Source organism: Marmota monax, unplaced genomic scaffold (assembly GCF_021218885.2).
Source record: "Marmota monax isolate L192 unplaced genomic scaffold, Marmota_monax_Labrador192_F-V1.1 WCK01_AAM20220418_F8-fsc00107, whole genome shotgun sequence".
Classification (NCBI taxonomy): Eukaryota; Metazoa; Chordata; class Mammalia; order Rodentia; family Sciuridae; genus Marmota; species Marmota monax.
Genome location: NW_026693761.1, coordinates 4,515,106 through 4,528,407, shown reverse-complemented (window position 1 = coordinate 4,528,407; position 13,302 = coordinate 4,515,106). Strand labels below are relative to the sequence as shown.

The 13,302-nt window shown below is 38.6% G+C and overlaps 1 protein-coding gene across 1 annotated transcript; it reads left to right on the top strand.

The window, feature by feature from the left end:
- Positions 1-845: 845 nt before the first annotated feature.
- Sfrp4 (secreted frizzled related protein 4) lies at positions 846-10,315 on the top strand. Its single transcript, XM_046460609.2, has 6 exons — positions 846-1,581; positions 2,863-2,943; positions 3,037-3,102; positions 4,893-5,091; positions 8,010-8,073; positions 9,882-10,315. Exons 1-6 carry the CDS (start codon positions 1,137-1,139, stop codon positions 10,065-10,067), a joined length of 1,041 nt encoding a protein of 346 aa, XP_046316565.1. The 5' UTR covers positions 846-1,136; the 3' UTR covers positions 10,068-10,315.
- Positions 10,316-13,302: the final 2,987 nt, after the last annotated feature.

Below are 13,302 nucleotides of genomic sequence, written 5' to 3'. Positions count from 1 at the left end.
CAGTCTTGAAGCACATCAAAGATCAAGATTTTAGGCTGCTGGAATGGAAAGTGGGGGGGGGGGGGGTCAGATTGTGGTGTCCAGAGGTTTCTTTGTTTTCTCCTGGATTCCATTCATGTTCGAAAGGGGACTAACCATTTAGAAGAAGGAAGAGGGAATGTTGATGGTGACTAGACATTTCTCAAACTAGAAGATGCTCTTATACTTCTGGGCAGTCTTGTTTATTTCCTGGAGAAGGCACAAGCCAAGTACTCCCCTGGAAAAACTTGAGCCGGAGATAATGTCCAGTAGCCACAATAACAACAACAATAACAACAACAACAACAAACTTCACACAGCTAGGACTGGGGTGGGGTGGTTTATATAAAGTGTGCACATCCTGTTTCCACATTTACTGTACCATCCCTTGGTCCCACACCACTCAGTACTCAGCGCTTCTCATGCCCCCTGCTGGAGAAAGCAAATGCGTTTCAGACTTTGAAGGTAACCGCGCTTCCCATTTCCCTCCAACTCCTATCAGTCCGGAAAACTGTAAGGCAGAACGAGCAAAGAGCCTTTTCTTTCTCTTGAATTTCTCTCCTGTAGCCTCCTCTATACGGTGTCCAAAAGGACTGCCAGATGCTCTTGATCCGAAGGAAAAGGATTAGGCCAGACTGAAAATGAGGGACTTTGAAGGAAATGCAGGATTCCAGCCCTTGGCTTCAGCCTGGGGAGGTGATGTCACCGCTTCTGCTCGGAGGGGACAGGGGTGGGGCTGCAGAGAGAGAGAGCCCGCGCCACTGCTACTGCTGCCAAGGGAGCGTTCCGAGCCCACGTCAGGGGAGGTGTCGAGATAAATAGGGTGCCGAAATGGCCGTGGCTGGCTGCGCTGGGAGCTGTGGGGTCCGGGACTGGAGCAGCCTGAGCGAGTTTGTGTCCTGGAGGCTGAGCGCTGGCTCTGCTGGTGCTTTTTTAGCTGCACGGCCGAGATTCGCAGCCAGACCCCAGGGCCGCCTGTTGCTGCTGACAGGAGTTTGGGGAGGAAAACTCTTCAATAACCCGAAGGATTTCCTCCTCGGAGAAGCAACAACGAAAGACTAGCAGGAAGAAAAGGGCACTTTCTGCCTATCTGGATCGCAGCGTAGGAGGGCAGTGCCATGCTCCTCTCCCTCCTCGTGGCGTTGTGCCTGTGGCTGCGCCTGGCGCTGGGCGTGCGCGGCGCGCCCTGCGAGGCGGTGCGCATCCCCATGTGTAGGCACATGCCCTGGAACATCACGCGGATGCCCAACCACCTGCACCACAGCACCCAGGAGAATGCCATCCTGGCCATCGAGCAATACGAGGAGCTGGTGGATGTGAACTGCAGCGCCGTGCTGCGCTTCTTCCTCTGTGCCATGTATGCGCCCATCTGCACCCTGGAGTTCCTGCATGACCCTATCAAGCCGTGCAAGTCCGTGTGCCAGAGCGCGCGCGACGACTGTGAACCCCTCATGAAGATGTATAACCACAGCTGGCCCGAGAGCCTGGCTTGCGACGAGTTACCAGTCTATGACCGTGGGGTGTGCATCTCGCCAGAGGCCATAGTCACCGACCTCCCGGATGGTGAGGCACTGGGAAAGATTGAGGGAGGCCAGGAAGTGCCTGGGGCGTCACCGCCACTTGAGAACTAGGCGGACCACATCTACAGCTGCCAGGGGGTGTTCAACATAGCACCCTCACTTGCAGTACCAGCCTCACTTCCCAGGCTTGGAAGAGATGGGAAGGAATGGCAGAAGACTTTACTTAACAAGAATTTCGCGAGACTGGCAAAGAGCATTTGGCGCTCCATGAAGGAGGGGGGGGGGGCGAGGGGAAGATTTTGCTTACAAGGGAAACGTTGGCAATGTTTTTATTTACAGTAATAGTAGATAATAATAGTAGCAAACAGATATTGCTGGGAGTGTGAGTCCGTGTTAAACACAGTGCCTGTAGCTAGTTTAATGCTTTAACAAGTCCTACTGGGCATTTAGTGCTACTTTTTAAAAGTTTTTTTCTGAAAGAGCAATAATGGTCATTACACCCCACCAGGAGTAGGGTTTGTAATGTAGGCTGTTCCTTGCCAAATACTGACCTTTGTTTCATATTGAAGATGCTACCTAGTGTGACATCAATTTAGTTAATCCCTTTTCAGCTTCTTTTCTCAATTTGCTGCTTGCTTGCTGCTTTTCTTTCTTTCTTTTTGGAAGGAGAAGGTCTAAATTCACTTCTTAAAAGGAAACCTAAGAATAACTTTGCCTTCTTGTATCCAGGCTTCCCCTGAGCTAGGTTATGCCACATTAAAAGAGATTATGGTGTCACTTTAGAGTCACCTCTGAAGTTATACTTTAGTGGATTGCTCTGAACACAAAGGAGGCGTGGTTAAGTGGAGGGGTAAATTGAAAGTCCTCTCTAACTCAGAGTTTTAGAGAAAACACTTGTATTGTTTGCATTTTATAGATGATAGTGATACTTGGTTTTGGTTGTGCAACTCTGCACTGTTGCTGCACTGCAAAATGTGAGGTGAGGATTTGAAAATATTCTGATTATTTTGATTAAAGTGTTAGCTTGGAAAATAAATGTCTTACCATCACTTTCAGAGGAAGTGAACTCATTTTTTTCCTGGTTGGTTACATAGGTGTTCATTCACATCTATTTGTGCTTGGATAGGCAAAGTCTCACCTGAGAGAGTTCTTACCTAAGCCAGGGGATGCCATTAGTGAGAAGTAGCTGACACCTGCCATTTTTATTACTAGTAGTAATCTTTTGCACTACTGTATTAGTTTATCTTTTCAAATCCTCTCGTATTCCAGTAGGGGGAACACACTCAGTCACTGACCACCTTTCATGGCCCTGTTTATGTTTCAGATGTGAAGTGGATAGACATCACACCAGACATGATGGTGCAGGAACGGCCCCTTGATGTGGACTGTAAACGCCTAAGCCCTGGTAAGTTCTTTCCCCATTGGCTCCCTCTCCTTCTCAGAGTGATTTCTGTATCCCTTCTCCAACTTTTAAAATTCTCTTTTTTGCCTTTTTTAGATCGGTGCAAGTGCAAAAAGGTGAAGCCAACTTTGGCAACATATCTGAGCAAAAACTACAGCTATGGTAAGTCATCTGCTAAAGCCAGTAGTAACTTGAGACTTGGCAAACTACAAAATTGAAAAGGCCAGATCTTCTAGTCACAAGGTAAAAGGAGGCTTGATGATTTTTCTAGATGATTATGTCGGTTCTGAACAGCAAGATAATTGTTGTAAAACCTCTTGCCTTTCTGGGTAGATCAAAACAAACAAAATAAATTGCCCAGGTGAGAACATTGTTTAAATCATACATTGATCTTGGTGAGAAATGCTGCTCAGCAAATGACCTGTTCCCTTATTCTCATCCTAAGATTTTATTGCTACAGGAAGGATGGAGATGTGGTCCATGGATTTGACTGAGGCCCAAAAATTGAGGTCCAGAGGCAAGAGAATTAAGACTAGCCCATCTATCTTTTTACTTATAGTTACAAATATTTAAAATCTTTAAAAAATTGTGGAGAAATATGTTGTTGAATATTATTAGATGAAACTCTATGACTACAGCATTGAAATACTTTAAATGCCCTCCTCTTTTTTATTTGAAAGTACCATTCAGCAGTCTCTTCAAAGAAAAGAAAAGTCAGTCATGATATTTTAAGTGTTTCAAGTAACTAATTCTACTAGCATAATTGGAAAGTAAATTTAACTAAGAACATTTTTTCAAAATGCCTACTTGGGCTATTTTATACTTTATTGCGTATCTTAAGTTATTTTTACTGAAGTAACAGGAAACTAAGGAAAGATATTCAAGGTACTCTCTAATTTAGTTTTCATATTTGAAATTTAAATTTTATATCAAGCTTAGATTATATAGCATTCACAAAGGTAGGAAAATCATGACTGTTTAGAAAGCTGAAAAAATAATCAGAACTTTAGATATCAGATTTGAGAATCATACATAACCAACATGGAATATTCAACATTCATACACAACAATAACAATAATACATTATTTTTTTCCAGTAGACTTTTTTCTTGAAACCTGTTGTGTGTAGACATTGTCTTACTCTGACCTACTTAGTCCCTCATCTGCCAAAATCCAGGTGCTAATCAGTTTCTCTGCCAAGCTGTTCTCTGGGGTGTCACAGCCTTGGAACCACCTTGATGATGGAACATTTTCTTTTCAACTACTTTTGGCTCCATCTAAGCCAGCTTTCTAGGATGGAATCCAAGAATGACCCATATTAGGTTGATTACAACTCCATAGGAGGCAGTGATAATAGTAAGGAACCAAAGAAGTCAGAATTTAAAACTTGATCAAAGACAGTGACATTAGCAGCCATCTGTAATAACAGTTCTATCTCTGTTCACCCTGGGCCTTACTTTGTCGATCTGTGAAATTAAAGGATTGAGAACAACAGTCCTCAGAGATTCCTTGCAGTTGTTATGACTCTAATAAATTCTCTCTGTAAAACAGAAGAAGTTAAAGCATCAGATGGGTGATGGAAGGAATAGACTTTAAAAGTGACTTCGGAGCCTGAGAATGTATGATTCTCACTTCAAATCATCACAGGGGAATAAAAACACATAAATATGTTTCTGTGAAATTTTTTGCTGACCTAAGGCAGAACTCAAACTAAAGACTGCCTTGGGCTTGCTTTTCCATCTGGCAGCATGATTCAGAACTTTGTAGACAATGTTGACAGCATGGGATGCCTTGCATTTAGCATATGGGCTTTTGCCTGCATCAGGGCTGCTTGGACATGACCATAATTATAGGAGTGATTATTTAAGAGAGGCTCAGGAGTTGGCATAAAGGCTCCATCCCTAGTTTTAACCCAAGTCTTCAATGACTCTTTTTCATTTTTTAAATTGTAGTTATTCATGCCAAAATAAAAGCCGTGCAGAGGAGTGGCTGCAATGAAGTAACAACAGTGGTGGACGTAAAAGAGATCTTCAAGTCCTTGTCACCCATCCCTCGAACACAAGTCCCGCTCATTACAAATTCCTCCTGCCAGTGTCCACACATCCTGCCCCACCAAGATGTTCTTATCATGTGTTACGAGTGGCGCTCAAGGTAAGCTCAACAGCTGAAGAATATGCACACTGCGCACAGACATATGAAATGCACTTAGCAGTCGTGGCTTTAAAAACAACAACAGGAAAGCACTAGTAGTTCTTCTTGAAAAAGTAGTTTTGAACAGAAGAAGGGGTTTATTACCCCATTTCATTTCATTTCATTTCTTGGATATATATATATAAAATGTGTGTGTGTGTCAATTAAATCCTTAGAGAATGAAAGAAAGTAGAAATGTATTTAAATAAAATCTTGGAAAATCAATTTCAGAATTCATTAAGTGATTTCAAAATCATATAAGCAATTTAATTATTTTGGGGAAGAACAGTTCTTCTCTAAACCATTCAATCTTAGCATGAAAAATACTGATTTTGGTTTATTTAATAACTTAAAAGTCAACTCTGGGACTATGACTTCATAAATTTTTTATGTACACTTCACAATATTTGTTTTATATAATACTGAATATATATGCACAGATTTTAAAAGGACTCTTTTTTGTATGGATACTAGGGATTTAATCTAAGGGTAATTTGCCACTGAGCTTCATCCTCAGTCCTTTTTTAGTTTTATTTTGAGACAAGGTCTCACTAAGTTGCTTAGAGCCTTGCTAAATTGATCAGGCTGGCCTTGAACTTGTGATCCTCCTGTCTCAGCCTCCTGACTTTCTGGGATTACACACATTCTCCCATGCTCCACTGCACCCAAGTTTTTAAGGTGACTTCTGAATCTAGGAATACGTGATTGCCAACTCAAGTCATCACAAGGCAAAGTATAAATAAAAAAAATATGTTACATGCATACCCATGCACATTCTAGCTGGGGATATCTGTCTCCTCACATCACTTCACTGGTCATTTTTAAAAAATATATTGGTACATTCCCTATAATACAAAGTCAAATTCTACAGTCCAGTTTCCAGGATGTGCCCCATAACATCCTGCAAATATTTTCTAGCAAAATCAATCATTTGTATATAATAAGCAATCCCTTTGATTCTCTACCATCCATGATTCTCTGTTTCTTCTTGGTGTAGCCCAAGACTCCATTTCTCCAAACAGGAAATAAACATTTCCTTCAAAACTGAGTTCACTTGATTGATTTCTCATCCCGTATTCTATCAATACCAGTGTACCTCCTCACACGCTGCCTTACATTCTTGGCTTTCAGGCCATCCTTCCACTTACATGTTGTCTCTGATAGGAAGCCAGCTGTGTTTCTGGGTTTGTGTCTGTTTGCACCTGCTATTGCTAGATGCTAGTCATTAAATTCTATTTGAACGGACAAAGGGGTTTATTACCCCATTTCATTCCAAATTTTTTGGACGGTTGGGATGTATGTCTTTACAAATGGTATTCATGATCATTTGGAAAAAGAATCTGGTAAGGGCATGTAAAGGGGATTTTGGAAATAAAAGTGATTAGAGGAGATCTTTCTTAAAAACTTACAAAACTAGTATAAAGCTACACTTGTTGAAACCATGTGGTTGCTAGAGTAGATGTATAGATAAATTTAAAAAAATCTCAAGAGATTTCAAGGCATAAAATGACTTTTTATTATGAAAGAAATGTGGTAAATTGGTAGGAAACGAATGTTATTTAGTAAATGCTGCAAATAAGCTTATTTGCAAAATTAGTGTTTTTCACTTTATACTGAACTATAAATTTCAAATAGATTCAATTGATAAATATTTCACAAACTTAATCAAAGATGATGAAATTAGGTGATTAAATATGTGAGATCTGAAAGGCAAGGACTTTGTAAACAAAAAAGTAATACAAGAAATTGCAGGGAAAAATATCAATGCACATAATGGACTACATAACACTGTATACTCAAAATAACAAAAATTGTCTGGTAAAAGTTGAGAAAAATTCTTGAGGAGGATATGACAAGTTTTGTGACCTTGCTTTATAAAAAGTTCACACAACATTTAAAATGTTGAGAACACAATATAGAAATATGCATACATAAATTCATGCAACCAAGACCTTGAAGAAATGCAAATAGTAAACAAAGTTTGGGGTGGGATGTTTTCTCTCCCATGTAGAAGCTAGAGAGAAAAAGGGAATTAAAAAGGGGGCTCATGAAAATAGAAGAGAGAACAACAGAATACAGGAAGAGGATGGAAGGGGTGGGAGGAGGGGAGGAAAAGGAAAAGTACTAAGGAATGAAACTGAGAAAATTATGTTAATTGCATGGACAACATGTCACAGTGAATCAACTATCATGTATAATTATAATGCATTGATAAAAAATACCTTTTTTTAAAAAATAGTTTTTCCTAGCTGTCAGTGGATCTTTATTTTATTTATATGTGATGCTGAGAATCAAACCCAGTGCATCACACATGCTAGGCAAGTGCTCTACCACTGAGCCACAACCCCAGCAGATTCATTTTTACCTAATTCTTAATGTTAGTGAGTTGGGTGGAAGTACAACCATTTTGAAAACTGTTTGGTACTATGTATGTAAATCTTTTTTAAAAAACCAAAATCCTTTGACCTAGTTATTCTACTTTCAGAAATCTGTCAGAGCACACTACTATATATAAGGATATTCAACACAACCCTGGTAATAATAGCTAAACAAAAGGAAGAATTCAATAGTAAAGAAATGGCTAAATGAATAACCAAAGTTGTAATACTATATTATTTCAAATTAATTTTTGAATTTTTCTAATTATATCAGAAAATGAATATAATGATGAAAGGAAATATACAGTAGGTTGTGAAATACAATGTGCTCTAAAATACATATACATATGTATATATGTGTACATGTATGTTCTGTGTGTGTGTATATATTTGAAAATAATGGATTATAGGGATAAGGTTATTGAAATTAATTTTAAATATTTTCTGCACTTTTAAGTTTTTTACTTTTATAAAGTACTAAGATAAATTTCTTTCTTTCAGGATGATGCTTCTTGAAAATTGCTTAGTTGAAAAATGGAGAGATCAACTTAGTAAAAGATCCATAGTAAGTATAATTAGCAATACTCTGAATACATATGCAAATGCATATAACTAAATTCAATACAATTTGAGAATTCTTCACATTCTTTATGTCCAAGCTCTCATGGGAACTGGTAACAGTATCTGTCTTTTGAATAAGTAATTAAGTATAGGTATTAATACTTGGAATTTTTATCAGAAGTCTATCATTCAGCTTCAGAGTTGGTTTTTGTGTTCAATTATAATGTACTTTTATTTCTAAATTATTTTTTTGTTTTCTTATTGTATTACAATTTAATTGTTTTATCAAATAAGATATTAAGTAGAGTTAATACCTACTGGGATTAAAACCAACATATAGGGATGCAAACATTTAGTTCAAAAATTTGTACCATCACTATACATAGCAAAATCTTTCTCTATTTAAAATATTGTAAGGTTATTATAAAAAAACACAGATAACCAAATCCATGATTTTAGTGGTAACACCATAGAGATACCAATAGCTCAGTTAAAGGAATAAGAATAGATTTTTTGCCTCAAGATAAGAAATCAGGTAATTGGTTTGAAACTTTCAAAGCATCCTCTCTCTTGAAGGTAAGCTTAGACATATTTAGGAGAATTCATGTTTTCCAATTCACAGAAGGGACTGCTCCTGCCCATATTCTTTTAACTTGAATGAATAAGAATTCTCAGGCAAGGCAAGAATATATATTAATTGACTTATGGAGAATGTAGTTCCAACACAGCATCCTCTGCTCCAAATATGTCTGAATAAGAGCATGCTCAGTGCTACTAGAAAGAAATTGCTCTATTAGCAGAATTGGTTTCCTGATTTCCAAGACAACAGTAATATAAAGACATCAATGCAAAAGGCAAGTTGGCCAAAGGACCTAATCTTGCTGAGAGGAAAAAAAAAACTTTCAAGAATCACAGTTTGGGTGGCAAATATTCCAATATACTTCCCCATGTAAAAGCAACATGCAATAATGAGTTTGGTATTCTAGAACATACTAGAATTATGTCCTAGGAGAGTAAGAAGAGTGTTTTCCTTTTCATTACATTTCTAGTGACTGCTCAAATTTTTGCTGAATGAAATATACTCTAACAAAAAAGGAATAGGAAAATATGTATTATAATATAAAGCAGTGTTTATTCAAGTGGATTGATTTTCAGTTGTCACTGTGTAAAAATGTTGCATTAAAGGGGCGGTGGTCAAAACATATGGGTGCGGGTCTGGGGCCCTGGAGACAGTGGGTGAACTTGAATCCTGATTCAAGTATTTACCAACTATATGGCCTTCTGCAGATAGCCTCTGTGTGCTTATTTTCTGTTCATGACAGTGTTGCCCACCTTGTGAGTTTCAAAGAAATAAACATATGTTGACTTCTCCGTAGATTGGACACTTTTTAAATTCACCTGGTATTTGACAAGTGCTTAACACTTAAATCCAGTGGCTATTATAATTGTCATTGTCATGATATTATAGTGAAACCATTGCACTGACCAAAAAAAAAAAATTGCACTTGTAAATGCTAATACTAGTTTAACATCAAAAGAGGCGTGATAGTGGGCACAGTGCAGTGGCGCATGCCTTTAATCCCAGCAGCTCGGGAGGCTGAGGCAGGAGGATCTTGAGTTCAAAGCCAGGCTCAGCAAGAGTGAGGCGCTAAGCAACTCAGTGAGACCCTGTCTCTAAATAAAATACAAAATAGGGCTGGGGATGTGGCTCAGTAGTTAAGCGACCCTGAGTTCAATCCCCTGTACAAAAAAATTTTTAAAAAAAGAGGTGCGATGTATTTCACAGTCATCTTTGTAAATTTTGCCTCCCAGCAGTGGGAAGAGAGGCTGCAGGAACAGCAGAGAACACTTCAGGATAAAAAGCGAACTGCCGTACGCACCAGTCGTAGTAATCCACCAAAACCAAAGGGAAAACCACCTGCTCCCAAACCAGCTAGCCCTAAGAAGAATATTAAAGCTAGAAGTGCCCAGAAGAAAACCAACCCCAAAAGAGTGTGAGCTGACTGCTGTCCTAAATGGAGACTTCCTTACTGATGAGGCCAGGCCTTGCCTGGGACAGCCTGTGTAAGGCCACGTACCCCTTGCCTTAACGACTCACTGCAGTGCTCTACATAGACACATCTTGCAGCATTTTTTCTTAATGATAGGCTTCAATTTCTATTTCTAAGGCACCACAAGCCATATTGATAGGTTTGCCCTTTGGTATCGAAGGTGTAATAAATAAAGTTGGTTGAAAGAGTTTTGCATTCAGAGTAGTCTGTGTGCATATTCTATGTGATTTCCATATGGAGGAAATATGCTTTTGTTCTTAGAATCTGACCTAATATGAGTGTTGTAAAACTAATGCGGTATTTCAAGTGAAGTGCTGATTTTTTGGACAAAATATTTGGTTTCTGCTAAAATGTTAACAATATTTGAAAATGTGATGGAAAACATAATGCTTCTGAGGGAAGCAAGAGAAATGGATGTTTAAAAGATCTTTATGTGTTTAATGTCTGCACAAAGATTTTTGTGATGAAGGCGGATTTTTGAAATATCTAGAGAAGGAAGACATGGAAAATGGCAATGTGTATTTGTAAGACTTCCAGCTCTGTTTCTTAGGTAAAAGCTCTTTAAAAAATCTAAAATAATAACAAACAAATAAATAAAAAGGAGAGGCAGAGAGACAATGCCTGGATTCTTGTTTTTACCTGCTGTGTTGAAGATGCTCTGATCTCATAGTCACGATGCTTCTTGTCAGTACTCTCCAAGCAGCACCAGAAACAGTGAGTTGGTTTGTCCCATTATGATTTAGGTCCCAATGAGTGGATCAACCCTCAAATATTTTACACCCACCAGAGATATAATGCTCATCCCCCTTCCCAATACATCCATGGATCATGATTGCCAAACCAGGGAAAATGTTCTCCCTGCAATTGCTGGTGCTCACTGCAGGGCCTGTGGGTTCTCAACCTGCTGATTCTCAGCCTGCTATGGCATGGCCATCACAGGTCTGTATTTGGGGAAGAGGACAGAGGCCACTCGCCCACTTGTTCCACTACGTATGGAACTAGTGGAAAAATTTGAAATCTTAAGACTGATTTCTCCTTTAGATTGGCCATGGTTCTTACTTATCAGGAGAGGGGTAAGTTAAATGAGTTTTTACAAGATCTTTAATGAGATGACTTAATCTCTCTACTCTGTGAATTTGATTAACCCCTAAAGATTAACCAGGCCACAGTGTGGTTTTCATGAAAATGTTGAACATAAGCATAGCCCTCACTGAGGGTGACTTCACACTTCTAAGTACCCTTGACCTACATGATAGTACTTAATTATTCACCAGACCCATGCCTACTATAGAGTTAGTCCTGGCCTCTGACCACTCAAAGGAGTGTCATTAGCTTTGTTCATAACATATGGTTTAATAATATGATTTCACTTTAGTTCGACTATTCTACTATCCATATTTTTATTAATTAATACATTAACTTTACATTGTTGATAATGAAATATATTCTGAGAAAGCTTATTTCAAGGCTACACACACTGATTGCTCAAAATGGTCTATAGTAAGTGTATTGTTTTATGAACATGTGTTACTTTTTAAATTTTTTTTTTTGTATCAGAGATTGAACCCTGGAGCACTTAACCACTGAGCCACATCCCCAGCCCATTTTACATTTTATTTTGAGACAAGGTCTTGCTAAGTTGCCTAGGGCCTCACTAAATTGCAATCTTCCTATCTCAGCCTCAAGAGCCACTGGGATTACGGGAATGCACCACTGTGTCTGACCAAGTGTTACTTTTATAATTACAGGATGCCACAAAAATATCAAAGATGCAGAATGTAGTATGGTTTAAGGTCACGCAGACATGCAAACCTGAAAACTATTATATTGATCATGTGTGTTAGTCTGGGTCCTTGGAGAAGCAGGTGCCAAAACAGAATTAAATGCAAAAGAATTCTAGTAGAGGAAATGCCTGAGGGATAGAAAGGGAAGGGAACCAGATAGGGCTGGGAGCACAATGCATGGCTGCCTTGACTAAATGAGACGGGAAACTTTGGGTGGAAACAATCCAGATTGCAGTCATCTCCAAGGACGGTTTGGCAAGGCTACTCTTGAATCAAAGTCACCCATTAAGGAGTTCTTCATCTTCCAGGGACAGCTCTTCATAGGAAGCCTCCTGTTATGCCATCACTGAGGGAACAAAATATAGTACTACAATCCTGGATTTCAGAATGCTGCAGTTGGACACTTGTGCTATGGCCCATGTGGATGGTCCTGTGATTCCGATTCTCATGATCATCACAATATGATAATCATAAAAATCTTAAAAGTTTACCACCATGTTTTCCATCATAATCTATAAAGCAGTGGTGTCAACAAAATGTCCCTGTTGATGTCAGTAATTGACTTCTACACTATTTGAATCCTTAGGCGTTAAAGATGCTTGTCTTTAAGCTTTTTAATGTATTTTTAGTTCAAGTTTATTGAAGAGTGAACAGGCTGATCAAAACTATGGAGCTCCCAGTACTTATTTGCTCTCCTACCTAAGAGATTTCTCTTTCTACTACAATGTAAGGAAATATTTTTAAGAGGCAACTAAAGGCAGTAACAAAGTCCATGAAATGTTCAGTTTGCCTTTATAGGTCCAGACAGGACTTAATTAGCATGAGCCTAATATCTTTTGTGGTGATATTTACACGAGAGAACAGTTTTACAACTAGATAATTCTAAAATACACTATAGTGACATGTAGATGAAAATTATTTTATAATGGCAATCTCAGGTCTCTTTGGTGACACACTTTGAAAAGAAAGAAGCTCATATTATATTAGCAATTAAATTTAGCTAAAAGAAAAGCCTCAAACCCAGAGGGCCGTTACCAAATTTTACAAAACCATTGAGAACTTGAATAACATAATGAGGTGTAAAGAACTGAGGTTAAACAAGAAATGGAATTATGAATAAAATCCCAACGTGGTTCCAAAGGAAATGTAAAATACCATGGTTGAATCAAACTGGTGGATTTTTAAAATTCATTAACATACTTAAGCTTCTAATAATTTTGAATATTTATTATGTCATTGAAGTATCTCAGCAGCTGAAAATCACATGGATAATTAATTGCTGAGTCAATTTTCTGCCTTTACTAAAAGCATATTTTTTTTTCCTTTGGTGGTACTGGGTGGGGATTGAACCCAAGGCCTTGTGCAAGCTATAACCCCAGCCCCTAAAAGAATAAAAAT

Coding starts and splice junctions, on each gene's coding strand:
- Sfrp4 (XM_046460609.2), top strand. CDS start 1,137: ATGCTCCTCTCCCTCCTCGTGGCGTTGTGCCTGTGGCTGCGCCTGGCG. Junction 1,582..2,862: donor AGTCACCGACCTCCCGGATG/GTGAGGCACTGG, acceptor TTTATGTTTCAG/ATGTGAAGTGGATAGACATC. Junction 8,074..9,881: donor AACTTAGTAAAAGATCCATA/GTAAGTATAATT, acceptor TTTGCCTCCCAG/CAGTGGGAAGAGAGGCTGCA.